General features: G+C 37.7%; 1 protein-coding gene across 2 annotated transcripts in view; it reads left to right on the forward strand.

Annotated features, from left to right (window-relative positions):
* The window catches only part of Nrp1 (neuropilin 1), a 141,534-nt gene that overhangs the window by 34,121 nt on the left and 79,482 nt on the right, over positions 1-27,931 (forward strand). For both annotated transcript variants that reach the window (XM_027928649.2, XM_027928652.2), the window contains exon 3: positions 21,954-22,135. In XM_027928649.2, coding sequence (XP_027784450.2) covers positions 21,954-22,135 — 182 coding nt within the window. The remainder of the gene's footprint in view (positions 1-21,953; positions 22,136-27,931) is intronic.

Genomic DNA, 27,931 nt, shown 5'->3' on the forward strand with positions numbered 1-27,931 from the left:
ATACTTGTATACACTGTGTGGTATTTAAATCAGGTGAAATATATCTATGTCCTCAAGCATTTAACCATTTCTTTATGGTGAAAACTTTCAAAACCCTTTCTTCTGGTTTTATAAAATGTACAGTAATTATTATCTATAGTCACTTTACTGTGCAATAACACACCAGAACTTCTTACTCCTGTTTATATCTTAGTACCCACTGACCAGCCTTTCTTGATCCTTCCCTGTCCCCCACTCTCTGTGGTCTCTGATAACCACCTATGAGGTTAATGTTTTGTTCTGGGGATGGAACTCCCAGCCTCAAACGCAAGTGCTTTACCACTGAGCTACTCCCCCAGCCCTGAGATCAATATTTTTAGATTTCATGTGAGTAAGATCACAGGGTACTTGTCTCTCTGTGCCAGAATGCCACATCTTTATTATGCAGATAAACTGTGTTTTTAAGAGCAGATGGGTTAGGAGCATGTGAGTGTGCTTCTACTAGATGCAAGCATTCTTCCCTCAGTGATAACATGTTTTTTGTTTTCTCCTCTTTTTGCTGAATATCGAGTGAACATGTTTTAATTTAAACTCAGGATTCAGAACAGAGATTCCAAGAGTCTGTACTGACTTTGCTTCGGACTGCTGGTTGCCCACAGAACTCACCAGGGGTTCTGCTTCTTTATTGGTAACATTTAGGCATCAGAGAAGATGCCTTTCAAATTCCCCTCTGTAATTCTAGTTCACGATAGTTTTGTTTTTCTACTACTATGGAATTAATTGTATGCTTTGAATTCTTGAAAAGAAAGCCCTGGACTGTTCCTATTATAAAGACGTAATAGTGCAAATAGTAGGATCCTCAGGAAGCATCCTGTTTCGTTTTCCTCTGCCTTGGATGCCAAGATGTGTCTTAAATACATTACCAGTTATGTCTGTTGGGCCTAAAACATTTCAGGGAAGAAAAGTCCTGGAAAAAGTCCTTGCTGGATTATTGTGTTGAAGTTAATATGCAATAAACATTTCTTACTTTGTCTGATAGAAACAGGTAATCTAAATATTCTGGGGCAAAAACAGATGATGCTGTGTTAGTACACGTGGATACATGCCTTTCCACAAATGGAAAGAAACAGGAAACAGTCTCAAATTGAAACAAGACAGATTGGAACTGTCTCCTAAAATCTTCCTGAAAGTAGGGATATGGAATATAGGAATGTTACCAGGGAGGCTCTGGAATTTCTTTCTTTGGCGGGTTTTAAAAACAAAACAGACACAGTCTGCTCATCTGCCTGAACTGGATTAAGATGTAAAAGTGAACTCTCAAGGACCTTTCGGGCCTGCTGATGCCATGATTCCCACCAAAATGCTCAGGATCCTCTCTTTTGCCTGTCAGTGGCCAGTGTCAAGGTCAGCTCAAGGGCTCCCACACAAAAAAAACTTACTTTCTTCAGTACCTTTACTTGAGCCAAGTCCATCAGAACCTCCTGAAGAGTGTGTTTTGTTTAGCGAAGATTTTAAAAATCACTTTGTTTAGTGTTCATAATAGATCAGAAAGACAAGAAGGCCCAACAATCAAGAGTTTGACATTGTTGAATTCTGTTTTTCAATTAAAACTAAAAAGTAAGTAAATTAGCATAGAGATATTGCATTTTTAACTCATACATATGGGAAAACGTGTTTTGGAAAATTCATGGAAAAGTATTAGGTTAGGGGAGTTAAAAGACCTGGACCTTTTGACATTAAAACTAATTGTTGGGCCACTTGGCCTCTCTAAGCCTCAGATTCCATATTTTAAAATAAGCGTATTGAACCTTAGTGCATTTCAAGGCCTATGACTCTTCTAAATGTTCCCTCATTTAAATGATTCTCTGCTTCCAGGAAATGCTTAATCTGTGCTTTAAATGTTTATTATAAATAAGTTTACCATCTCTTGAGCTTGTGTGTTTTATTTGTGATAATTGTGTATTTGTATCCACTTTATGGGTGCCTACTTATTTATTAACTGCAGTCTAGATTTCCACAACACATTTCTGTTTCAGTATGGAACTTGGTTGCCATATATGTAGTTGTCTGGAAAAGTCTTGTCTCCAAATATAGTGGCTTTCTTTTTCTTGCCTTAAGGCAACAAATGATGAGAGAAATACGGGTTTGTTTCTATTCTTCAGAGTCAGAGCTGCCTCAAGCATAAAATTCTTGACCCTACAGATTAATCCAAATGCAGTGAGTCACAAAGTAAATATGAACCATGGGCTGAATTGCTTGGGGATTGTGCAGGTTAAATTAATTGTTAGGACCAGAATGTACTAGTTAAACCTGGGATCCTAATTTGTGCTGACAAAAATGTCAAATCAGCCTACCAAGGTGCCTGAGACTTACTGCCCAGATAATAGCAGAAAATTTGAACTTGGTAGTTTTATGGATTGGTTTGCATCTAAAATGCAGGTAGCTTTTAAAAGCCCCAAATAAAGGTTGCTTTCTGTGGATACCTACGGCAGGACAATTTATAAAAATACCCAGTAATTTTCCCCTCCTACAAGTGCTATTGACAGAATGAGGCTTGGTATTTAATCCATAACCCACTATGCACTGCACCCTACAGTGGCAAAGAACACACAGAGCCAAAAGAAAGAAATCAAGAAAGCATTAAAAATGTCAGGCCACAAGACCATGTTTAAATTATTAGGTGAGATGCTGTCTTGCATTTAACAATGGCTCAGTACACCTCGAGGCCAACTTCCTCTCCACTTGGATGTTTTGACGGGCTATTGCAATCTGTTCTAAAATTGAATTTCGGTTTGTTTCAATAGCATTTTCCAGTAAATAGGAGTGACTCTGGTATCTTGTTTGTGAATCTTGATGTAATAATCAGAGGTAATTGAAGCATGCACAAGCCACAGAGACTTATGACATGTTTTTAAACAAGTATTGACTGATATGAAACTAATTTAACAAAAACTGGAAATTGGACTCCTCTGAGAAGCTGAGCACAGAACACAGGATCCGTCACAAGTGCCCAGAGTTTGGCTTTGAAAATGGTGCATACAAGTTTCCTTACCATTCCTGAAAGTGTTTAGGTGCAAGTTACTGACAAGCAGGGTTGTGACCAGATGACTACAGCTAATGATCTGATGGCTGGAATTAATCACTTGTCCGTCCTGTGGTTTGGATTAACCAAGGTCGGTCATTGCCTTGTGCCTTGGTGGGCTGTAGGGATAAGAAAATCTCTTAGAAATAGAGGCACACAAAATGAACTCCAAATAGCAAAATTTTGTGCAAACGAGCACATTTTGGAATCTTTGTATATTGTAAATTAACCTTCTTTTGACAGAAAAGATTGTAATATTCTGCATTAATGTGCAGGTATGCATAAATATTTATAGAGAGAGACATATCCCACATAAGCATTATATATCCTCAGGTTTCAATGTAACTGCTGGATTTATATCCCATTTAATGGAAGCTAAATACTAAAAAAAGGAGAAATGAAAGAGTGAAACATGTAATTCACATCTCTAAACTGTACAAAAGACAAAGATTAGTAGAGCAGTATGCACAATTTTCCTTAAGCTTTGGATTTTCTAAAGAAGTAAAAATCATTCATGGAAAAGAATTTGAAATTTAAATGATGGAACAAGTAGTCAGTCTAAAATGTTGGCCTCTGTAGATACTGACCTTAAGTACAAACGGTGGTTTATTTTTATTTTCATGCACTCAAGAAAAGAATGGATTGTATGTAGCACACTCAGAAGATGAAGGATAAAGATAAAGCAAAGGAAACTGTTTGATGCTTTTTGCCTAATTGGAGGAAGTAGAGGAGAGTGATAATTCAGACAGCACACATTAAGGGGAAAATAATTAACAGCTTCATTAGGCAAAATTTACCATTTGTATGTGTTTCTAGCACACACTAATGTCGGTTAGATTGAGACTCCAACGTGGACCAAATTTCTATAAGAGATAATGAATTGCAGTTCTTCAACATACGATTATGTATAAATGTCACCTGTATCTATAATCCTGCCAGAAATGAACAGAAAAGTTGAGATCTAAACATTTTATTTTCTAAGCAGAAATCTTGAGGACATGGACCTCATTAGAACTATCATTCCACCTGTGGAAACTGAAACAGATAGCATTGACATAGGCATCTAGGGATTTATAGACGTAATACTTATTATCACTAATAGGCTTTCAGTACCTAAATCCCAGGACATCTAGCTGAGACTATGCCCCTAAGTATTTGGCGTGCTCTTCTGACGAGATGTTGTTGTCATGATGACTATTTTAATAAGTTTAATGTAATTGGAACAAAAGCGGCACACACAGTGTGCCTTGAGTTTTCCCAAAAGTGATCTACATGATTTCTAGAAAAAAAAAAAAATTCTGAAGGTACAAAGGGTTGTCTTCCATAACTACTTAGTAAATAATTTAGAAGATTTGGTTTAAATGTTTTTAGAAGTATGAATATAAAACAGTTTGACTCCCCAGGTTATGAGATATCTGTTCCAGTTTTTTCTTGTAGATTCAGTTTTTTTCCATAAGTATAAATGCATCTCCAGGGAAACAGTATTGGTTTTGATTCTCAGAAAAATACAAGGTAAATGTATAGAGATAAATCCTATCAACTAGAAATATAAATTTTGTCAGGAAAATAAGTAAGTTATGGCAGTACCTAAAAGTTAATTCCAGTGGAATATTTGGCAAACGTAATCAGTCCTGAGCTGCTTAATGCCCAGAATGTTCTGAGAAATACATCGTTAGGTGATTTCATCTTCGTGTGAGCACCACAGAGTGTATGCTCACCAAACTGAGGTGCTACGGTGTCATCAGGCAGTAGAATCTTTTGGATCTGCCATCATACATGAATGTTGTTGACTGAACCATTGCTATGTGGTGCATGACTGTAACTGCTCAGTTTGTACTGACTGAGAGCTTCACAAGTTCAAGCAGAGGCACATTTAGAAGTGATTAAGCACAAGAGAAACTTCACAGAACAAATGAATCTTGAGTTGAGCTTTGAAAGAACAGGATTGGAATCAGCAGGAAAAAAAATGAGAAACTTCTAGAAAAGAGATGCCAGAAAAAAAATCTGTGCAGTTATCCTTAGTTGAAAGACATAAAGGCAGTTGCCTCTGTCCCTCAGAAGTACTAATTCTATCCCAAGGATGGTAAGATGGAAACTTGGCACAAACACTTGACTTCCCAGAGGATGGCTTTTTATTTGTGCTTTAAAATTAAAATCCTGCAGCTAATACCTGGACATACATTTGACTCTAAACTGCTCTTTCTAATTTTATTTCTTTTTTTTTTTTAAAGAGAGAGAGAGAGAGAATTTTTAATATTTATTTTTTAGTTCTTGGCAGACACAACATCTTTGTTTGTATGTGGTGCTGAGGATCAAACCCGGGCCGCACGCATGCCAGGCGAGCGCGCTACCGCTTGAGCCACATCCCCAGCCCCTTTCTAATTTTCTTTACTCTTTCATGTACACACTAGGAACCATATTTTATCTTTTTTTTTTAAACACTGTCCATCACAGTTCATTTCAAATTTAAATTCCATTTTGTTAAAGTCTGAGCTAAAATAAGAAGGAAATTCTCTGTGTTGTAAGCAACCCAGAAAAGCTTAGCTTACACCCACATTGAAACAGTTCTGCAATTGTGAATGAGCAAGGGATGCTCAGTAGACCACAGGCAGACATGTTGCTAGAGAAATGTCCTAAATTCATCTTCAGATGGCACAACTTCTACTTTTTTTTACCTTCTTTGTTGCATCCCTGCTGTTGACTCACTTCCTAGACACTGATAGGGATGTCCAGACCCAAAGATGAAGAGTCAGCTCTATTATCACTCAGGCCATTCATTCCAGTCCAGGCACCTGTGGGAGACTGGGTGAAAAATTCAGAAGTTAATTTAGTCCTGTAAAGAATTGCCTGTGGAACCAGTGGTTTTACAAAATCGACTAGCCATTCCAGTAGCAGGGTGGACACAGCTGCAATAAAGACATTGCCAATGTAACAAGACACTACCTGTCTACTCTTTTTAAGTATGAAGTGCTCTCAGCTTTTCAGAAGAGAATGTTACATAAATATAATTATTACGCTTTTTTTTCACAGAAAATTATACATATAATCACACATGCTAGGGATATTTTCCTTCTTAATTGCAAACCACAATGGGAGCAAAAAATCAAAGCTTTTACTAATGGTCTTCTTCCATTTGTCCAGAGAATTTCCACAGAAGAGATCAATATTATTACTGTTCCAACATTTGCACAGCCTGTGTTCAACATGTCTGTCACACATTAAGGAGAAAGTCGTTTTTTGAAGATATTGGATGTTAAAGAAGAAAAATTAGAAAAACATCAAGTTGAAGTTATTATTTTTAATGACTGCCAAATCCAACATTACTTCTGCTTCAGTAGTATTTAAACTATTAACCTGTTTCTGAGTGTATATTCATCCGTAAATAATTAGGGGGATTCTTTAGCAAGTAATTGATATGAAGGCCATATGACTTCTAAATTTATAAAAGCCTATTTTAAGATTTAAAAAATTATGAAGGTTATGTGTGCATTTAATTAGTGAAAATGGGTATTTTTCCTGTGTCTGGGAAGGAGGATTATTATAATCTGAGTCATTTAAAAAAGGTATCCTGAGTCAATGACATTTTTACAGTGCAGCAATAATCTTACTATATTACACACAGAAAGAAATGTTAAAGGGACTATAGGATTTGGCATGGGATTTTATAATAGCATGAGGAGAGAGACAGCAAGAGAAAATTCAACATACAAATTAAAGTTACAAAAATAAAAATGTTCTCCATCCATATTTTGGAGTTCTTGGCTACCATACCTATTTTGTAAAAGAAATCAGCAGAATAAGTTAATTTCTTTCTTTGGCATGAGAAGGACAAACCTCACGATAGACATGGCCCTCTGCCTCCTGGGCCCATCTATGGAAGACCTGGACACAAATCCCTGCTTCTCCCTGTATCTCTTTCCATATCTTGGGTCCTTGCTCCAAAGAGTGCTAGGCATATCTTTATTCTCCTGAGGAGAATTGATTGCTTATATAGATTTCTTAGTTCGAAAATAACAAGAAGGGAAGAGACTGGAGGGGGAAGGAAGGTCCAGAAGTGTTTAGAACACAAAGCAGAACAGGATTCCAACTATTTAGCTGCTCTTCATGGCAAATTCTCAGCACAGATTAAAGAGCATTTGAAATACTTACCATTCTTTTAAAAAAATTTTTTAAAGAGAGAACTTTAATATTTATCTTTTTAGTTTTTGGCGGACACAACATCTTTGTTTGTATGTGGTGCTGAGGATCGAACCCGGGCCGCACGCATGCCAGGCGAGCGCGCTACTGCTTGAGCCACATCACCAGGCCGCTTATCATTCTTTTTAAAGTGCCCTCCATCCCTGTCTTGGTTAAATAATGATACCTCAGTAATCTTTGAGCAACCAGAGGAACAATTCCTTTACTTATCCATATTTGTGCCTGTTTTTTAGGTGTCATTCTAATAAATTCATGATTTAGTTTTTTCTCTTATCACAATATCCAAAAAGAGACTTATCAAGGGGAAGTAAAAATTTAGATGCAGTTAACAGAAGGGCTGTCAGATGGAAGAGGAGTTACAAGTGGTCCTAGGATCGACGAGTGGAAGTTTCACTAAACACTGAAGAAATATTTACTGAAGGAACAAATTCAAGGCAAATAAAGAAGACTTGGAATTATGACCAGGGCATCAAAGGGAATGATTCCCCATCTGGATTCAGGGCCATTTCCATTTCTTGTAGGTTTCTGAACAAGGCTGAGCAATCCCTTGGTAGTAATCTCAAATTAGAAGTGAATCCCAATGACAACAAAGATTCTCCACACTATCTTCTAAAAATGAGCTGTAACGGTTGATCTTTCTTGTGAGCAGTGGATAGTGCTAGTTTTTCTAGTAACTGGATTTGAAATATTGTTTCAGTCCCTTAAAGTGTTTCGGGCTTCCGTTTTCTCAGCTATAAAACACAATGTGGGTCTATTATATCTTCCCAGTGTGAAATGTTGCTTAGTTCTCTTCACAGTGGTCGCCTTGACTCTAAGTGGTATAACCAAGGCATTCTTTAATTCCTGCTCTGAAAGAGACAAATGAGAGGAAGCATGCAAACTGCATTTGTCAGCCGTGATTGAGCCATTTGACCAAGTATATAGGCAGTCTTAGGTATCAGCATCATGTTTGTTTAGCCAGAAAAAGTTGCTTTTTAAAACAGTTTCTAAAAGCACTGATTCAAATTAAATTCCTAACATTTAAGGCCAAGTAGGAGAAGAAAGTAGGTTCCTAAATTTATCTCTGTTTTCCAAAATTTATGTCATCATTTGCTAAATTGATTCCCTCCTTAAATTATTTTTTATTGCTTCTCATCTGTGCTAGTGAAAAATAAGTGACTTTTCAAAATAGCACATAGAAAGTCCCCTATGATGCACACTAATTTCATGAGTATTATGTAATAAAATGGCCTTTGATCAATGGGATTGACATATGTTGAGTTAAACCAAGTTGAATTGAGATATCACAGCTGTAAGACTTTTTTAGAATCTTTAATATGCTGATATAAATTGTGAATATTCATGAAAGAATATTATATGCAGAATTTCCCAAATTATTTTGCAAAATAAATAAATTTTCCTTAAAGCGTTTTATAAGATTGGTATTCTGGGGAACACATTTTAGGAAATCTAGTTCTGTATTATTTCTACTTCCTACTTAAAAAAGAAGGGAGGGGCAGGAGTTGTGACTCAGGGGTAGACTGCTTGCCTAGCATGTGTGAGGCACTGGGTTTAATCCCCGGCACCATATAAAAATAAAAATTAAAAAAACTTAAAAAAAAGAGAAGGGAATAAAGTCAACTGATTAGGAAGTGTCTAAAAATGATAATAATATGATCTACATTATTTTCCATAACTATAGGAAAAGAGAATCAAAGTTATTGAAAAATCTGAAAAAGGCCTATTTTTAAAATTAATATGACAATTCCAAGAACCTAAATTGTTTTAATAATTTTCCACTGAAGGGATTCCCCAAAGATCTGGTTTCCTGTATAATTGTAAGTAAGTGCTCATTTGTCCCTAAATAATTCAAGAACTAAAATACCCAAAGCCAGCTTATTCCTATTTCTCCCTGTGACTTTTTATCAACCCTATCAATTGTCTTAATAAATTTTTATTCAGAGATGAAATACAATCACCTATAGCCCTCCACATTAAAAGAGTTCAAAGAAATCAATTCACTAAGTAGAGGGAAAGGTTAAATCATTTTCTATATTATGTTTTAGTAAAAAAAAAAAAAAAAAACCCAAAAAACCAACAAAAATAAAATAAAGTTTCCCCTTTCATTATGGAACAATTGGTCAAAGCACAGTGTTCCCTCTCCTTTTAGCCTGTCTTGCTTTTATAGCCGGGCCTTCAGTATGATGGAGGGAGGTTTTTATACTTTCTTCTAACTTACGTTGTGCTTCCTAGAAGAGTGCATTTGGAAAAACTCATATTTTAGCTAACTTGAGCATATTTTCTTCTCCCTTGTTTATTTATTTGTATTTAGTTTTTTTATTTGAGGTATTAGAGATTGAACCAGGAGTGCACTACTACTGAACTACCTCCCCAACCCTTTTGTTTTGTTTTGTTTTGAGACAGGTTCTCACCAATTTGCCAAAGCTGGCCTCTGATCCTTCTGCCTCAGCGACTATGTCTGGCTTCCCTTTTTTTTCTAGTAATCTTGCCATAAAGATCTTGGGACTGATGAGTGCTTTAGATAGTAGGATAGGGAGTCTGTGTTCTCATCTTTGAGTTGAATCCGTGCTCTGATCACAGAGCCTATTTCAACAAGCTGACCTGGTATGTAGTCATATGGTTAAACTTAGCTAGGAAGGTGCCCCCATTTGGAGGCTACCAGTAAGGTTTATGGCCACTGCTTGCCTTTCTTCTAAACACACAATTACTCCTTAAGTTCCATATAAATCATGAGGCCACCTAGGTCATTAAAATTCTTTCTTCTCTAGCTTGTCCCTGAGACAGAGAGAGTTAAAGGTTTGTTCTACACCAATTAAGTACTCAGTCTGAAGGCAGTGAAAAGAAAAACATCACATAAACTAGTGGTTAAAGGATAACCCATGATTCTTTACTTTGTCTTCAACTAGTTTTATTCTATTATATAGGGGGAAAAACATTTCTGACATTTGAAATAGATCTGTCCACAGAGATACTTCTCATATAAATTATTCACCACATTATGAATTGACAGTGCATGGATGATCTGGAGCTTATGAAGAATGTTTGTCTGGGTGGTAATTAGACTACTAGTGGCCCCTTTGTCTACCAGATGCACCCACCTTCTGACTACATAGAATTTCAAATAAGGTAAAAATGAAAAAGAAAAAAAATACTGTAAGCATGAATGCATGAAACCCTAAAGATGATTTACAGCAAATGGTATGCTGCTTTCAATAAACATTAGGGATTAAAGAAAAAGAAAATCTCTCTATGACATGCTCTATTTTGCTCACGTGCATTTCATTCTAGCATCATAAATACATTAGGCCCATATCTAAAAGATCCCTGTTCCATGGCTGTGGTTAGCTCAGTGGCTTTTACTTTAAGTAAACCTGAAGGATCTGCTGAACAGAAAGACACAGTTTTGGCTTGACTCAGTGATCACTGCCCAAACCTAAAATTCAGCTTAACCTTTTCTATTTATTTATTTTCTAATACTGGTGTCACTGAAAGGAAGAGGCCTCTAAGCTATGTCGGTAGACCTATTTTTCTTCAGCAGTTTCTGCCTTCCACTTTTCCAAGAAAGGTGGCTGGTGTTTCAAGGTAAGGAACTCCTCCCCCAAAATCCCCCACCCCCCACCCCAGCAGAATGAATTAATCTCACCTACTTGGCTCTGAAAAGGTTCTGCGGTAATTTAAGGGGGTGGTGGAGGGGGGAAACCCTAAGAAAACAAGTATTTGCCAACTTTAGTTCCTGAAGCTCTGATTAGCAAACTACCTAGATCCCCACTGAATAATTACTAATTAATCAGAAGGATTTTTTTTAAGCTCTTAAAATTAGCACATTAGCTCCTATAGTCTGGAACAGAATTATTGCTTTATTTCTTCTTTCCAAAGAATTAGAAAGAAAATTTGAGGATTATGATTTCGTGATGCTGTAAGCCAGAGTCCCTGCCTTTCCAGAACTGGAAGTTGCACCCTGGTGTTTCCACCCATACCAATTAAGGGGCTTTGTGAGCAAATTCAGCCCTGCACTCTAATAGCACTAGTGCAACTGCAGATCATTAAATCAGTCGGGTTCATGAATGGAAACACTTAACGGATTTAGTGATTTTTTTTTTTAAATTTAAAAACCAACATACTGTGGTATACATAAATTGCTTTCTTTAACTCCATTACTGACTATGGCTGTAATTGATTTCTGGCAGTAGTATTGAGGCAAGACCACTATCATATTCCAAGTGATATTTTTCAGAATACCAAGTTAAGGTCATCTTTTAAGAGTTAGTCATCTAGAATTGACAGATGTCCATGGGAGATAACAATAGCTAAATATCCTGGACTAACTAAAGTGTGTGTTAGGCCTGTTTTGAACAGGGTAGTATAGTACACATTTTGGAAAACAAACATCTGCTCCATTTAGTTTTCTGTGTATTTATCTCTCCTTTTTTCCATATTCCAACCATACTTGGAAAGGGAATTTCAAATCCCTACAAAGGATATTGCATATATTATTTGATTTTTTCCTATGATTCTGCAAGTCAATTATCATTTTGCCCATTTTACAGATTAGCAACCTAGAGTTAAGTGACCTGGTCAGGGTTCCCTAATATTCCGTGGCAGAGTGTGCGGAAGAATTGACTCACATCATAGTCATCCAGTTTCACCTAAATTGACCACCTGATGCCAGGCAAGTGTAATTTTCTTGCCTCATTGTTCCCTTTGAAATGTTGTGGGATGTTAGAAATGATGACAGTTAATCAGTTTTCTGAGACTGTAACAAATACCTAAGATAATAAACTTATAAAGAAAAAAAGGCTTATTTTGTCTCACAGTTGTAAAGGCCTGTTGCTTTGGGCCTATTGAGAGGCAGCACATCATGGTGAGAAGGTGTGGTGAAGCAAAACCATTCACCTCATGATAGGAAGTGAAAAAAAAGAAGTGTCCAGGGCTCCACTATGCCCTTCAAGGGTACACCACCAATAACCTAAAGACCTCCCACTAGGCCACACCTCTTAAAGGTTCTATCTCCCAATAGCACCAGGCTGGGGACTAAGCTTTTACACATAGTCATCGGGGGACATTCCAGATCCAAACTATAGCAGTGACCATTCTTGATAGAGAAAACTCCTTTTTAATCAAAGGTGCAGGAATGGCTACCAAACTTCAGACAGGAAACAGTTCATACTGCCCCATCTGTCCCCTCAATGGACCATGTTAAAAGCAGCTCAGTTATCTTAAAAGAAAAATCACTTTGGAAGGCTGTGCAGAAAGTAGCAGACAGAAGAGAATAGTCTTCATAGAAAAAAAAAAAAAGGCAAGACTTAAATTAAATAAGAGGTAAAAGTGTCCAAAATGCCCCACTGTCCTTTCTTGATGGCTTTAACCAGTATATAAACCCAACTTGAGGCAACCTATGAAAACTTTTGTCTTTTTCCTGGAGAACAGTGGAAAATTGGCAAGAAGTAAAAATTCTCTATGAAACAGGGAGGTGAACAAGTTGTAAATGATGTTAATATCTTCCAGATGGTACAGTTTTTCTTGGGAACTGAATTTATTGTAATTAAAGGCATGTGAATTTTTTATAAATACTGAACCTTGTAGGGTGGACACTGGAAGACTTCATCACTTCTAGAGCAAGTTGTTTTAAGGGAAATGTTCTTTCCCTCCCATTTAATATGTATCTTCAGGTTTTATAATCTGAATTGGATCAGAGGAATAGTTTCCCATGTGAAGAACTCAAAAAAACCTAATACCAAAAAATAAGAATTACCCAATTAATAAATGGGAAGGGCTTTTTGTTTTTTAACTTTTAGTTGTGGACACAATACCTTTATTTTATTTATTTTTATGTGGTGCTGAGGATTGAACCTAGTACCTTACACATACCAGGCGAGCTCTCTACCACTGAGCCACAGCCCCATCCCCAATGTGAAGGTGTTTTTTTTTTAACCTTTCTTGTCAATAAGATGTAATTATGAAGTGAAATTCCTCAGAAACAATAAATTAAAACTCCAAATATTCTCTTTTAAAATTATATAGTTTAATTATTATTTTATACCACATGTTTTGAATTCTTTTATACCTGTTTTTTTAATTGTCATTATTACTTTTTAGTTTCTAGATATGTGTCTTGGACAATTTTTGGAATTTCTGCTTTTACTTCAATCCAGGAAAGTCTGAGTCAATTAAGGAACCTGCTTTCCCTTTTACTGTGAGTGACTCCTGTAGGCTTTGAGGTCCCCAAACCCACAGCCTGTATGACACAAGAACATCAAATGGCCTTCACCATCACTTCCCTTCCAACTTCTGGGCTTGGCCTTACACTAGACCCTTCTGCTCTCTGCTCTGTCAGGATGATCCCTCCTGCCTCGGGCACCAGTTGCAATGTCCTATCCTGATGTTTCTACTAGAGCTTGTCCTATTTGGTAGGCAAAATTCTAAGTAAGATCCACAGCCCCTAATCCCCTTTCCCTGGTGTGCACACACCTTCTCCCAGTTATTCAATCAGATACTAATCTCAGTGCTGCTTTAAAGGGATCTTATAGGTTTAATTAAGGAACCCACTGAGTGGACCTTAAGAGTGGGAAATTGTCCTGGGTGAACAGGACTTAATCAGGTAACCCTGAAAAGGCACTAAGCTTTTCCTGAAAATGTTTGAAATGAGATGGGAAGAATTTAACGTGAGTGTCTCTGTCACTGGCTTTGAATATGATGAGCCCACATGCAATGATCACAGGTAGTTCCTAGGATCAGAGAGCAGTCCCCATTGGCAGCCAGCAAGGAAATGGAGACCGAAGCCCTACAACTGCCAAAAAAAGAATTCTGTTCCAACAGGGAGAGTTCTGATGAGGATACCAAGCTCCAGTGAGATGTAGCCATATGACACCCTGAGCAGAGATAGAGTTGTGCCAAACCAGACTTCTGACCCATAGAACTGTGAGCTCATAATTGTGGGTTGCTTTAAGTCACTAAGTTGATGATAGTTTGTCCCTCCACAGTAGAAAATAATAGTCTATTACCTGCTAGATGTTTATTGTCTCAATTTCTTTCCTTCTTGACAGGTTATGACCCATGGTAGTCCTCATAGTCCCTCACACAACCAATATCTCTTTTAATTTTATTCCAGTAAAACTTTTTTCTTTCACATTTTCTTTTTTCAATTTTGTAAGAGCTTATTTCCTGGGACTGTAAACTCATGCACCTGATGTGTTCCTATCTAAACTATTAATCATCAGTCTTCTATAGCTGCAATGAAATTATAGATAGTCATTATGACCCTGAGGCATTACAGAGCTTAAAGATTAAATTTTTAGTGTGTGAAATTAGCTTTGTGAGCTTCACTGTGTTTTGATTATTAGAGAACTAGTCATTTGAGTATGAAACATGTGGAAATCTTTCCTAAGCTTCCTCAGAGGGCCCATATTGTAAGAACAACATCAGGTGGACTATATGGTATTAGAATTTCTTGGAGGAAAATTATCTGGAAGCTTTCAGACAAACTCAAGAATAACACTGTGTGGTCCTTTAATAAGGACAATGACATTACAAAATGACATTAAATGTTTCTGCAAACTTTTTTTTTTTAATGTTCCAAGACAAGTGAGGGGTTAGCCTCCCTATTACAATCAGTGAAGTTGGTTGAGGGTGAGAAGATTTGGCTTAGGTGTATCCAGCAGCCACCGATGAATGCAAAGTTCCCTGATCTTTTTAGCACTGTGTGCTTCACAGTCCAGCCAGTCCAGCAGATCATCCCTGAACTAAGAATTTGTGCTTGTTTTGGAGTTATGCAAATAACACAAACCTTAGACCCTCAGGCTTCTCATGGATGGAACCTGAGTTTGTTGATAAGAGTGCTAGGAATTTAGTGATAAAGAAGTGAAAATGCTACTAAAATAACCTTGTCTACTCAAATGAATGAGGTTATCAATGTGTGATAAGTAGTTACCCCAACAGAAAAAAAAAATACATGGACAGCAAATTATTTAGTATAAATATGCATAAACACACAATGGGTGTAGAGATAATAATGCAATGGTTGAAAATTCAGATTTGTGGCATGTATTGAAAGTACCACTAGAAAAGAAATAAGAAAAAGTTAGTGTCATAAGTAAAAATGATCCCCAAATTAGAGATTAATGTCCCACAATTCAGATTATAACGCACAGAGCGTATATAGAAACATACGAGTTTAAGAAAAAGAAATGAATAAAAGACATGAGGAAACACCCGAATTTAAAGGAGGAAAATTGGTTTCTAAATATAGAAACAAACTTTAAAGGGGACTATGACAATATAATAAATGAGAGTAGATTCTGTAAATAACATGAAGTTCAAATTTTGTACAGATTTAGAATGGTTTTCATAGAAATGTGGCCACGGGCTAGAATCTGAGAGGACAGCAGCCAGGTCACACCCCAGTCTCTGTTTTGCTGAAGAAGGTTCAGGGAATCCCAGTCAGGGCTCCCAGGTGCAGCCCCACTTTGTGCTCCAAATCTGGGGCATTGCCACCCTGGCTGGCTTCCGACCTGCTGGTGGTCAGAGGGTCCAGCCCTTTCCACTTAGGTGATTATTGTGGATGGGGCATTGGTCTGTGTGGTCCAGGCTCACCTCTGCTCTGCCTGTGCTGGGGCAGCCCGTGTTCAGGATTAGTCAGCTGGAAGCAGGAAGAAAACTAACTTGTATCTGCCATTCAGCTCTCCTCTGGCACCTACCCTGGTTTCATCTCTATTGCTCAGGTATCATGTGGTCCCTGAACATCCAGCCTGAGCAAGAGGACCAGGACAGCCATGGCAGGAACCCTATTCAATGACTTCCATCAGTTCCACTGAAACTTTCAGCGCAGGTGTCTCTCTGAAGGGCAAGCGGTCTCTGTCTCTCCCTCTTTTTTTCTCTCTCATCCACACGTGCATATCCATCTTTGTACACACCAAGATTGCTATAATCCACATCTTGAGGGTGTCCCAGACATCTATTTGATAAAGGCTTGGTCTGCAGGGTGGTGCTGTTGGGAGGTAGCACAGCCTTTAAATGGTGGGGCACAGTGAGAGGTCTTCAGGTCATTGGGGTTGTACCCTTGAGGAATAGTGGCAGGACTTTAGCCCTCCTTTCCTCTTCCTCTCTTTTGCATCCTTGTCTTTGAAGGGAGTAACTTTGTTGAACCATATACTCCTGCCATGATGTGCTGCCTCACCACAGGCCCAAAAGCAAAGGGGCCAACCCACCATGTAGTGAAGCCTCTAAAATTGTGAACCAAGATAAACATTTTTTCTTCATAAGTTGATTGTCTCAGGTATTTGTTACAGTATTGAAAAGCTCACACAAAGAGGTTTGTTTAGAAAATTCTAAGAATCATGAAAAAAAAAAACAGTGAACTATTATTTAATGGGGGTACTCTCCTAGCAACAATAAACAACTGAACAAAAGACAACAAATTAGTCATTGTTAATGACTACTATTTTTAAAAGCCATCCCACAAAACATGTAAGAAAGGTAATAACAAAAGTACATATTGGATGGAGCTGGAGAATATCATGATAAGTGAAATAAGTTAATCCCAAAGAACCAAAGGATGAATGTTTTCTCTGATTTGTGGATGCTAATTCACGATAATGGAGGAGGTGGCCTAGGGAAGAATAGAGGTACTTTGGATTAGGCAGAGGGCAGTGAAGGGAGGGTGGAGTGTGGGGGTAGGAAGGAGAGTGGAATGAATTGGACATTAATACCCTACATGCATATATGATTACATGCCCATGTAATTCTACATCATGTACAACCAGAAGAGTGAGAAGTTATACTTCATTTGTGATGTGTCAAAATGCATTCTACTGTCATGTGTCACTAATTAGAACAAATGAGAAAAAAAAAAAAAAGAGTGCATATTGGAGTCAAGTTTGCTCCAAAGTAAGCAAACTCCCTCCTCTATGTGTTTCCCTCAGGTCAGCTCCCCAGCTCTGGGCTTCTTCTGAAATGACACTACCTGCCTTCCTGGGATCCCCATCAAGACTAAATTAGATAATATATATGAGAAAATTTTGTAACATGGAAAATACTGTACAATATCAATTATTATTGCCAACCTTTCAGAAAGTATGCGATCAAATCCAATTCATTTTAACTTTCTGGAACATAAGAAAAATATATTACATAGAGAGTCTCGTTGATTCAGTGGTTTAAAAAAAAGGCAAAGTCTTTGATTTACTTTCATATAAGACATCATAAAGATAGCACTTTCTGACCAAGCAATACAAAATTGTTAGCAAGGCAAACAGATATTGATTTGCCACTTCATACACTGGTAGTTAGTGCTTTTCAAAATAACTTTTATCTGATTATAAAAAAAACATTTGTCCATTGTAAAAGTTTTAGAAAAATGCAGAAATAATATAGGAACATAACGTCACTACCCCAGAGATCACCACTTGTAACAGCTTGGCATATTTTCTTCCAGTTCTTTTTTTTTTTGCATATCAATAAGAATTGAGGCTATCCTGTATATAGGGGCTTATATTCTGATATTTTACTTATAATATAAACATTTTTCCTATGTTCTAAAGAAAATCTTTTGTTGGACATGCTTTTTAATGGCTACATGTTATTCTATGTTGTGATTGTATATAAAAATTTAATATTATTAATTATTTACTTAGAATAGATTTCTAAAAAATGTTTTTACTAAGTAAACCATTGTTAGGTTTTTCATATATCTTGATTAGAGGAATTGCAAGCAAGCCAGAACTGTTAGGGGATGAATCTCATATAAAACTGCTCAAAGCACACATGCAGACAAATTGATTCTTCCTACATCCATCATTATGTATTTTTATTTTCAAATCCTCTTTCTAATACTTTGGGGAAGATCTAAGACAATTCTTAGCAGCACAGCAATTGTTCACAGGCATTTAGTTGGGATCGCTATTAAATGCCTTGTGCAAAATAAACCAAAGAAATACATTTCTGCAGGTGAAATTATGTCAGTCAACATCATTTCTTACTCTAGGGTATGATGTCAGGTATCAAATTTCTCCATTATGAATGTTCATGTGTCGATGAGGGTGGATCCCCTTGGAAGGAGATTAAAAAGACGGCATCACCTAAAAACTTCCTTCCTAATAATTTGAGAATGTCCAGAAGCCTTGGGGGGCTTGGTACGGTAGCTTACTATCTCAGACAACACCCTGCAGAGGATTAGCTTTCTTAACATTTCATCCTCTCCACCAAGAGAGTCAGGGGTCATTCGTACTCACAAGAGAAACCTAACTTAAGTAAAGTACGCTATTCATCTATTCAGCACCACATACCTATAAAGTGTCCAAAATGGCTCTTTAGTGACTAAATACATTTCCATTTTCCCATCACTTTTCCCCCTACTTGGCCATTTTCCTAAAACCATAATTCAAACTTTCCAAAAGGAAAAAAAATAATCTCTGGGTAATCCTTTCAAGAATTCTTAGAAGGAAACTTTTATTCTTTGATCACTCTTATGGGAAACCTAACTTGTGATTATTATTAGGATTTAAAATGTTTCAGCACCAGCATACACCTAGGTGCTGTGGGGGTGGGGAAGCAATATGAGCAAAAGGCCACCTGTTTTGCCATCGCTGCTCCACAAGGGAAAAGCTTGAATGTAGAAGACTTAAGAAGTGGGAGGATGTCTAAGGGAGGAGGGTTGGTCACCTTCCGAATATTTTAACTACCCACATTCTATTTACTTCCCATGATAAATGGGGAGCATCTTTCCTTGGATGGGGTCCATCTGTACTATGAGTAGGGACAGGAAGAGGCCCAGCTTCTAGACCCCTGCCTAGAAGGGTGATGATGGCTCTTTGGACCCAGGCAGGCACCTTTGTCACCCAGAGCATTCTTTTTCCAGAGCAGGATCCAAAATGGAAGGAGAACTCCCCAACTTTATAAGCCCTCCTGTAGCTTTTATGAAATAGATTCCTTGGATGCAGTTCCCGGGTCTCCTCCAGCAACTGGAGCAGGGCTGTTTGCAGTGAGTCAGACAGGTGCCTTCACTTTCACCTTTGCAGGCCTCCGTTGTCGCCTCTGGGGATCTTAATGTCACAAGCAATGCGGTGTTTGCCACACTGGCAGCAGCAACAGAGCAATGTGCAGCCGGCTGGGGGATCGAAATTTGCAAACTCAGTATCCTGGGCCTCAGGCCAATGCAGGCTGGGTGCGTTGCTGTGGTGACACGTTTAGTCTCTGGGGAGGGATGCTGGCACACCAGCTGCATTCTTGGCACTGCGTTTGCCAGTGAGAAACTTGTGGAGTGGAACTGGTATCAACTCCAGAGGGAGATGCAAGCTGCTTCCTTAACTTCTTTGGCAATACTATCCTTTGCAACTTGTGCGTAGTACACCCTCCTGAATATTTACAAGAACTACTATTCGTGATACTCTTTGGGGTCTGGTTGGATGATACTTTGAAGGCAAGTGCTAAAATGATAGCAGACTTCCAGTTTACAAATGTAACTATAGCATCCCTGAATAATTCAATTTCCTAAAATTGGCACCTAACTATGCAATGAATTATCTTTTGCTGGGAAGGGATTCTAATTCCCCCTCACTTTTAAAAATAGCTTTTCACTGTTGCCAAGAGGAGAGCCTAGTATTTACTATCAGAGGAAGATATGTGAATTAAAATACTCGCTTTTTTTCCCTCTTACATTTCATTGGCATTACATTCGCCGAGCTTGCTAATACCTGAGAGAAAGAAATGCCCTTAGTTCTTCAGAATGCCTGACCCACCTCTCTTATTTGTGCCTGCAAGGCAACATGCACTAGGATTTGGCCACTTAGTATTCAGACCATGTCAAGATTCAAGTAAAAAGCCTATATTGCAAAGCTGGATGCACAGTTGCCAGACCAAACACAGTCAACAGTTCAAATCACAGTTAGATTATAAGAAAGCGTGGGGCAAAGCATGCAGACCTGTCTTGTCAATGAAGCAGTAGAGATAAAAGGAATTACTCTATAAATGCCAACTTGGGAGGCTTTAATGAATACAGAGATGGTGTTCTTTCCAGCTGCCCCCAGTTGACTGTAAAAGCTGGTTAAGATTTTGACCAGAAAGCTTTCTTCTTCTTCCTCCTCCTCCTCCTCCTCTTCCTCCCTCTCTTTCTTTGTCTTCTTTTAAATGCAAAACATCTAAGTATTGAGAAAGGAACAATTCCTCTGTGTATTCCCATAGTTTTGCAAATGGACAGCCATGTTAGCAGGCCAAGTGATTACTACTGGAAATATCAGATGTAATAGAGGAAATGCAGTTTAGACAATAATTCACATATGTTAATGCTTAGTTCCATCAATGTCAGCTTTATTTTCTTCTTGATATACACAAAGCTGGCACACAATTTTAACTGATGAGGTAATGTCATTTTTAATTTAGAAAGCCTTAAGCTGTCCACTCAAACCAGTGATATCATCTTTGCAGTTGTCTCCTGAGACTTTATGTAAACGTAAGTAATGTGTCCTGGGCAGTTTGAAAGAGATTGTTAAGGATGACATCGGTCATCATGAAGATTTCTCCCCACTTTGATTTCTTTTAAATTGCTAGATAAAGTTGATATGACTGCCATATTTTAGCCATTCCTGAAATTAATATATACCAGGATTTTTGAACCAAGGGAAACAGAGAAATAAAATAAAGGTTTGAAGTGAATGGGTTGTAATGTGTTCATGTTAGTTCTAGGAGAAAAAAAAAATGGAAACAAATCAGATCCTCTGGCTCCTATGTGACTTGGCAAATAAAAAGAAAGAAAAGAGCAAGATACTAAGAAACAGATAACACCAAATAAACAAAAATCTCTTTATTTCCCTCAAGGACACTAGTGATGGTTTCTACCTTTTAAAGATAAATAAGTTGCAAGCATATCAGTTATCTCAGTGTAATCTTTAGAATAATATTTTATTGCCAGTCTATCATTTGTCTCTTCAGTGTATCATTATTAAACCAGATTTTTTTAATCATATCACTTTGGTGATTTCAAGTGTGTCATATTACCTTTTCAAATGCTATTTCTCGAATCATTCAGCCTGGTGAGTATAGACAAGGTTATTTTCCAGTTTTGAATAAATTTATTTTCTGTGAATAAATTATATTCTATGATCCACACATAGAGTGGGGAAGATAATCTGTGTTTGAACTATTGAATGTGGCCACTGAGAGAATTTTTTCTAAGAAGTCTGGAGTTAGAATTGAGTCAAATAGTAAAGAATCTGTTTATTATTCCGTGGCCATATGTTTAGAGGGTCGCTCACAGAAATCAAAGTATTGTTCATGGAGAGCTCCAGCTAAGGAGACATTTTGAATTCATAAAAGAACTTCACAGTTTGAAAAGAATGCATAGCATTATGTATTGACACCCCACCACCATAGACAAAGGAACACAATTTAATAATAGAGAATTGTGCTCATGAGATTTTTCTTTTTCTTGTTAATTGGTTACTTTAACTGACATTGTCTGCAAGTATAATGGACACCATTATTCTTAATAGTTCTGTGTTGCCAGATGATGTATACAGACATGATGTAGTCCATTTTAATTATTTCATTTTGCTAGATATTTTTTTCCTCCATGTAAAGCAGCAGAGAACGCAGAAAGCACTTTTTCTCTTGACAGACTGTGCTGCATAATGTTACTTTCTGAATTATTGAAATTAAAAGGGCATTTCTTGCCAACCTAATGTTTCCTTCCCTGTTTTTGTGCTAGGTATGACTATGTGGAAGTCATTGATGGAGAAAATGAAAATGGACGTCTATGGGGAAAGTTTTGTGGAAAGATTGCCCCTTCTCCCGTGGTGTCTTCAGGGCCGTTTCTTTTTATCAAATTTGTCTCTGACTATGAGACGCACGGTGCAGGATTTTCCATACGTTATGAAATTTTCAAGAGAGGTGAGTGAGTAACTGACAGAACAAGGATGACTAAAAGATAATGTAACATTGATTTTACAAAAGACAAAGTCAAAAGAAAGATGGGGGTGATGCTGTTATTCTTTCCTAAAGAATATATTTGCTCCTTATAACATGTTGAAAAATGCATTAAATAAAACTACCCATTGTGTAGAGGAAGTTTGTTTAAAATTGAACAGAAGCATTTTAAGAATCAAAATCGCATTATTCTGATGTATTCACCAGTGTGTATAAGGAATACACTCCATAAAATTCTTTAAGAGTATTCTTTTTACTCTGAGAGTTTGATTTTTTTGTGTGTGAAAAACATATTATTCCCTCTTAAAGCCATGTACATCCTGTTCCCTTTAATTTATTACAAAATTTAAAACTGGTAGTTCTCAAGAAGAACAAAACTGCCCACCAGCCTCATAGTTTCCATCACTACTTGGGGAGGGGGTGTAGGAAGAGGCTTTCTACTCATGGGAGGATAGTTGGGTGAGGAACCTCTTATAGAAAACAAAAGAGCAATGTTTTTAGTGGCATTCCCCCAGGAATGAGATCTCAGTTACCCTCTCTATTACAAGCATTTACTTATCTTCTGTTGCAGTGGTGTATATTGGGTTGGAATAGAATCTGACTATTCATAGGCTCCCAGACTTGAGGTATTGTTAGATAGCCTTCTGTTACTGTAACAAAATACCTGAAATAAATCAACTTAAAAAGAGATTTCATTTGGCTTACAGTTTTCAAGGTTTTAGTCCATGGTTAAGTGACCCCAATTGCTTTTGGGCCTGTGGTGAGGCAGCACATCCTGGTGGCACAGCGCACAACAGAACCAACTATTCACCTCTTGGCTGGGACATGAAAAAGAGAGAGGAAGGGTTGGGGTCCCATAATCCCCCAATGACTGGAAGACCTCGCATTAGGCTCCATTTCTTAATGTTTCTACATCTTTAATAGTACCAAACTGAGGACTAAACCTTTGTCATATGGACTTTTGGACGACACTCCAAATCCAAACTATAGCAAGACAAGGTAACTTTATTTGAAAGTCACTGTAGATTCCTCTTCTGTATTAAGTTCAGCCTTTTGTATTCCATGCATTTTAAAGTTAGTGTTAATGTGTTGACAATCCAGGGATAGATGCCCAGGTTTTGAATATATTATACTGAAGTATAATAGGAAGTGCCAAAGTATAGTTGAAAGTTGGCTTAACAGAAAAAATCCAGCCACACCAGTTTGAACATCTCAGATCCTCTGGGTCAGTATCAACTGAAAATAATGAAAAGTCGAGTCATTGGGAATTTGGGGGAATTTCTGATATTTGTTTCTGCCCCCATAGAGAGAGAACTTTCTTCAGAAATTTCCTTAGAACAAATGCCATTAGTACAAATGATAGTATACATATGACATCAGTATAAACAGATGTTTATATATGTACATTTTTTCTTGTGTTAAAAGCTGTTTGATTCATTACATGAAACATATTACACATGTATGTATATGTACATACACATGCATGTCTACATCCTCTTGCCTTCTTGCCTGGAGCACTACCAAAGAGAAAAGATTTCAGAAAGTCTTCAGTTTTTCTCATGAAGATGCTCAAAAGAAAGAAAGAGAGAGAGAGAGAGAGAGAGAGAGAGAGAGAGAGAGAGAGAGATCTTTCAAAACCAATATCCCTGAAATTTGAAAAAATACCTCTATTTCCAGAAACTCCTGATGATTCTACTTTTCTTTATTTTGCTCCTCAAGAATTCTTCACTTATGCTCCAGAGGAACTCAGTTCCTTATACTCTTTAGTCTCAGATGACCATAATTCCACTGTCCAGCTGTCCAATAGCATCCTTGGGAATCAAAGCCTTCCTTTCTTTCTCTTCTGGACTCCCTACATCTAGCATGACTTTTAGTTCTTACTTTTTATCCAAATGTCTCAACAAATCACAGCTTCCTATATGTCCCACTGCCATTAACCAAATAGGCACAGACTGTGGTTCTCCCATGTTACTTAGTGCTACACACAGCTTGTCAAACAGGCATCAAGTGCAGTCCTCAGAACACCTATAATGTGTCTCCATTGCCTGTTGGGTTAACACTCAGTTCCTGCTTGAGGCTGGATGCCAACTACACCTGCACTTGGACTTGTCCACCTGCGACTCTCCCAGATAGCCTGTCTTCCTGCTTCAGGACAAGGCACTGGTTAGTCCCAGCAGAACAGAGTGTGAATTTGAATTTTGCTGCTGGCTATCTGTGTGAATGCACAGAGCCTTAGTTTCCTGATCTAAAAAAAAAAAGACCCAAAACCAACCACAACAACAAAAATGCCAAACAAATGAAATATGGAGAGTATACCCAGCACAGGCTTATTGTGAAAATCAGATGAGAACATGGAAAATATGTGGCCAATGCCTGCCACTGACAACATGTTTGCTAAGCAATACTGTTAACAGTGATTATGGATAAAGATAGTGCCTTCAAAATACAGAGCCCTTGTTCTCAACCAGTGTAATCATTCCCTTCTTAGGAATTTGACTCTGGTGTTTTTTCCCTCAGGAATCTCTTTGTGATTAATCTGATTTTTTAAAAAAATGTATGCACTCAAGTTGTCATCTATGTCGTATACTATGTACTATATACAGTATGTGGAATATTTTTGTATGCATATAAGCATAGAACACATACACACACATACTCCACTCACTAATATTTTCAAATTATTTCATATCATGTATGTTTTACTTCCCAACTAAATGTATACTACTTGAAAAATGCAAATAACACACATTTTTACTCACTGCATACACGTAATTATATATATCATGAATTTTTTATGCCCAGAAACTATTTAATAATATTGCAGAATCTGTAAATCTCTGTTCTTTTGAAAATATGCCTCCTCTTTCAGGGTGCTGCCATTTCAAGTTTCCTCAAAACACACAAATTATGTTAATCACAGTTTAATACAACCAGGAAATTGATCTTTTACCTGATGACCTTGAGTTTTTCAAAAGATTACAGTTCGAGATTTAGACCATTTCTGAATCCCTAGGGCTGCCTGTCTAGAGGCCCATTTTCCTTGACAGTCAGCAAGGCCAGTTCCCACCTCTTAAACCATTCCTCCTGAATCATCCTAGACCACCCTAATTCTTCCCCAAAAGCCTTATAGTTATCCCCATTCACCTAATGAAATTTCTCCAGGAAACCTGAGCCTCCCTACTTATCAGTCTATCCCTGTCCTTCTCTTTGGACTGGGTCATCCAGTCTGTGATGCTGGAAGAGGCTGAGCAGTTTCTGTGGGTCTCAGCATGCAGGATGGGTGTCATTTGTTGAAAGCAGGATTGGCCACTTGATATACATTATACAATTAAGAGTCTATGTATTTAAGCTGGATGCGATGGTGCATGCCTGTAATCCCAGTGACTAGGAAGGCTGAGGTAGGAGGATCACAAGTCTGAGGCCAGCATCAGCAATTCAGCAAGGCTTTAAGAAACTTGATGAGATCCTATCTCGAAATAAAAATAAAAAGGGCTGAGGATGTGTCTCAGTGGTTAAGTGCTCCTGGGTTGAATCCCTGATAACAAAACAACAACAACAAGAAAACAAACAAACAAAAAACCCAGGAGTCTATATATTTAATAATAATTTCAAACTATTATTATTATCTGACCCCAACATCATTAACAACTTGTGGCTATCCAAGTACTCTTGATCTTACAAATAACATAAAAAGCATGGTATCTATCACTGGCTCCAGATGTGCACACGAGCAGCCCTCACAGCTGCAGCATACCTGCTCCTGCTGCATACAGGGCTGCTGGCCTCACTCTTGGGTACTCACTGCAGAATTCCTGAACCCGTTCCCTCCACTGTCCTTTTTGGAGGAAGCACTTGTTCATCTGTGGCAGTAACTAATATATATATTAATATTAAAACAAAGTTTGATGTACAATGGAGAAAATATGAAACTATAGAATCTTTAAGTTAGAAGAGATTTTTTTTTTTTCAAATCCAAAACCCAACTCTTACATTATACACAGAATCTGAGAACCAGAAAGATTAAGAGGCCACCTGAGGCTGCACAGCATGCTAGTGGTAAAGGCAAGGCTGGAACTCAGATCTCCTGACATTCAACTTGGTTCTCTTCCATTATCCCAAGAAATTGTCCCCACACTGTATCAAGATAACTAGAAAACCTGGGATAGCTTTCAAAGGTATGTGATGTGACAAGGACCCAGTGGAAATGTTGAAATTCACTTAGTTTTGAAAGTATGCTCGTAGTTCCTGTCACTTTCTTTTCTTTTATTAAGTCTTCATCCCACATGGATGAGTTTATCTTTTTGAGAAGGAGGGAATTTTCTTTTTTAATACCTTAAAAAATACCTTTATTCTCTGAACAGAAATGAAACAGTTCTGCTGTCCTCCTGTATTATTTCTTACTTCTAAAGTGTAACACAGCAGAAAGCCTTCCTGAATAGTGGCTTTTGTCAGTCACATGTTTGGAGAGGCTGAAGAAGTCATTGATATGTCATTATTCCAGAAACACATTTTGCATTAAATGTGACTTGTAGTTCCCAACATTTGTTCTACAAATTGCATTAGAAGGTGAGGGAGACCATGGTAGGGTTCAGGATGTAGAATAAGAGATAGCTTCAAAACACTTAACTACTAACACCCTGACTAGGTATTCAACATTTAGAGACTAAAAAGATTCTCAAATGTTGTTTTTTATTATTAAAGTATGTAGATAACTTGACAAATACTATACTGACAATATGGATGAGAAGGAGGGAATATTAATACTTGCATTAAACCTTGCTGTTTGCTTTGCCTTACAAGGCCAAGCCAACACATTTCCCCCAGAGAGAAGGATGGAGGTGTCCAGGGTCACTGTTACTATATCTTGAAAGCGAAATTCTAGGCATTCTCAATATCCTATAGATAGATAGATAGATAGATAGATAGATAGATAGATAGATAGATAGATGTATGTATGGATGGAAGGAAGGATGGACCGATTGATTGACAGATATTCTTTGTGAATTAATGTAAGAACAGTGACTCAAACTGGCAAAGTCACTGTTATCTCAGGAGCCCCAGAGTAATTTAGAATGGATTTTTAAACCTTTACCTAGAACTGGCCTGGTAAAATGCAATACATTAATAACTTTTTAACCAGAATCAAACAGATAAGCATTTGAGGCCATCATGGTGAAGCATGGGCCAACAAGGTTTGGGAGTTATTTTGAACCAGTCAGACTTCTGCAGGCCAGGATTTCTGCACCCATACAGCAAATACCATTCTTCTGCCTTTCCAGTGCCATGGGTAGCTCATATGTGTGCAAGGAGAGAGGCACTGTTTTGTTTTCTCAGTACACTGTCAAAAGCACCAAGATGGAGATTCAGCTTACTGACCTGAGCCACTAAAATCAGAGATCTGTAAGTTAAATTTAATCTGCCTTGATGCCTGGTAATTTACCACTGGTATTTACTTAAGAGCAGTCTCTATACACCACCTTACTTGGAGTTCAATCCTTGCACGCCATTGCAGGAGGCCCATCACTTCCACCTGTGAGCCATAGTGAGAGAACGAGGTAGGAAAAAAATAAAATTGTTGAATCAAATACCCTCAGGCTTGATCCTGAGATTCAAAAGGGTCAAGTCATCTTTGATTCACAGTCTTCAATGTAGCGATTTGAAAATCATGGCAGTGGTGGTAGTAATAAAAGGCAGAATGGATGTGCTCATGTTAGTATAGGTAGGTGGTCTTTTGGAGGTGTGGTCAATTCCACCCTACTC

This window comes from Marmota flaviventris, chromosome 12, assembly GCF_047511675.1.
Source record: "Marmota flaviventris isolate mMarFla1 chromosome 12, mMarFla1.hap1, whole genome shotgun sequence".
In the NCBI taxonomy this organism is placed as follows: Eukaryota; Metazoa; Chordata; class Mammalia; order Rodentia; family Sciuridae; genus Marmota; species Marmota flaviventris.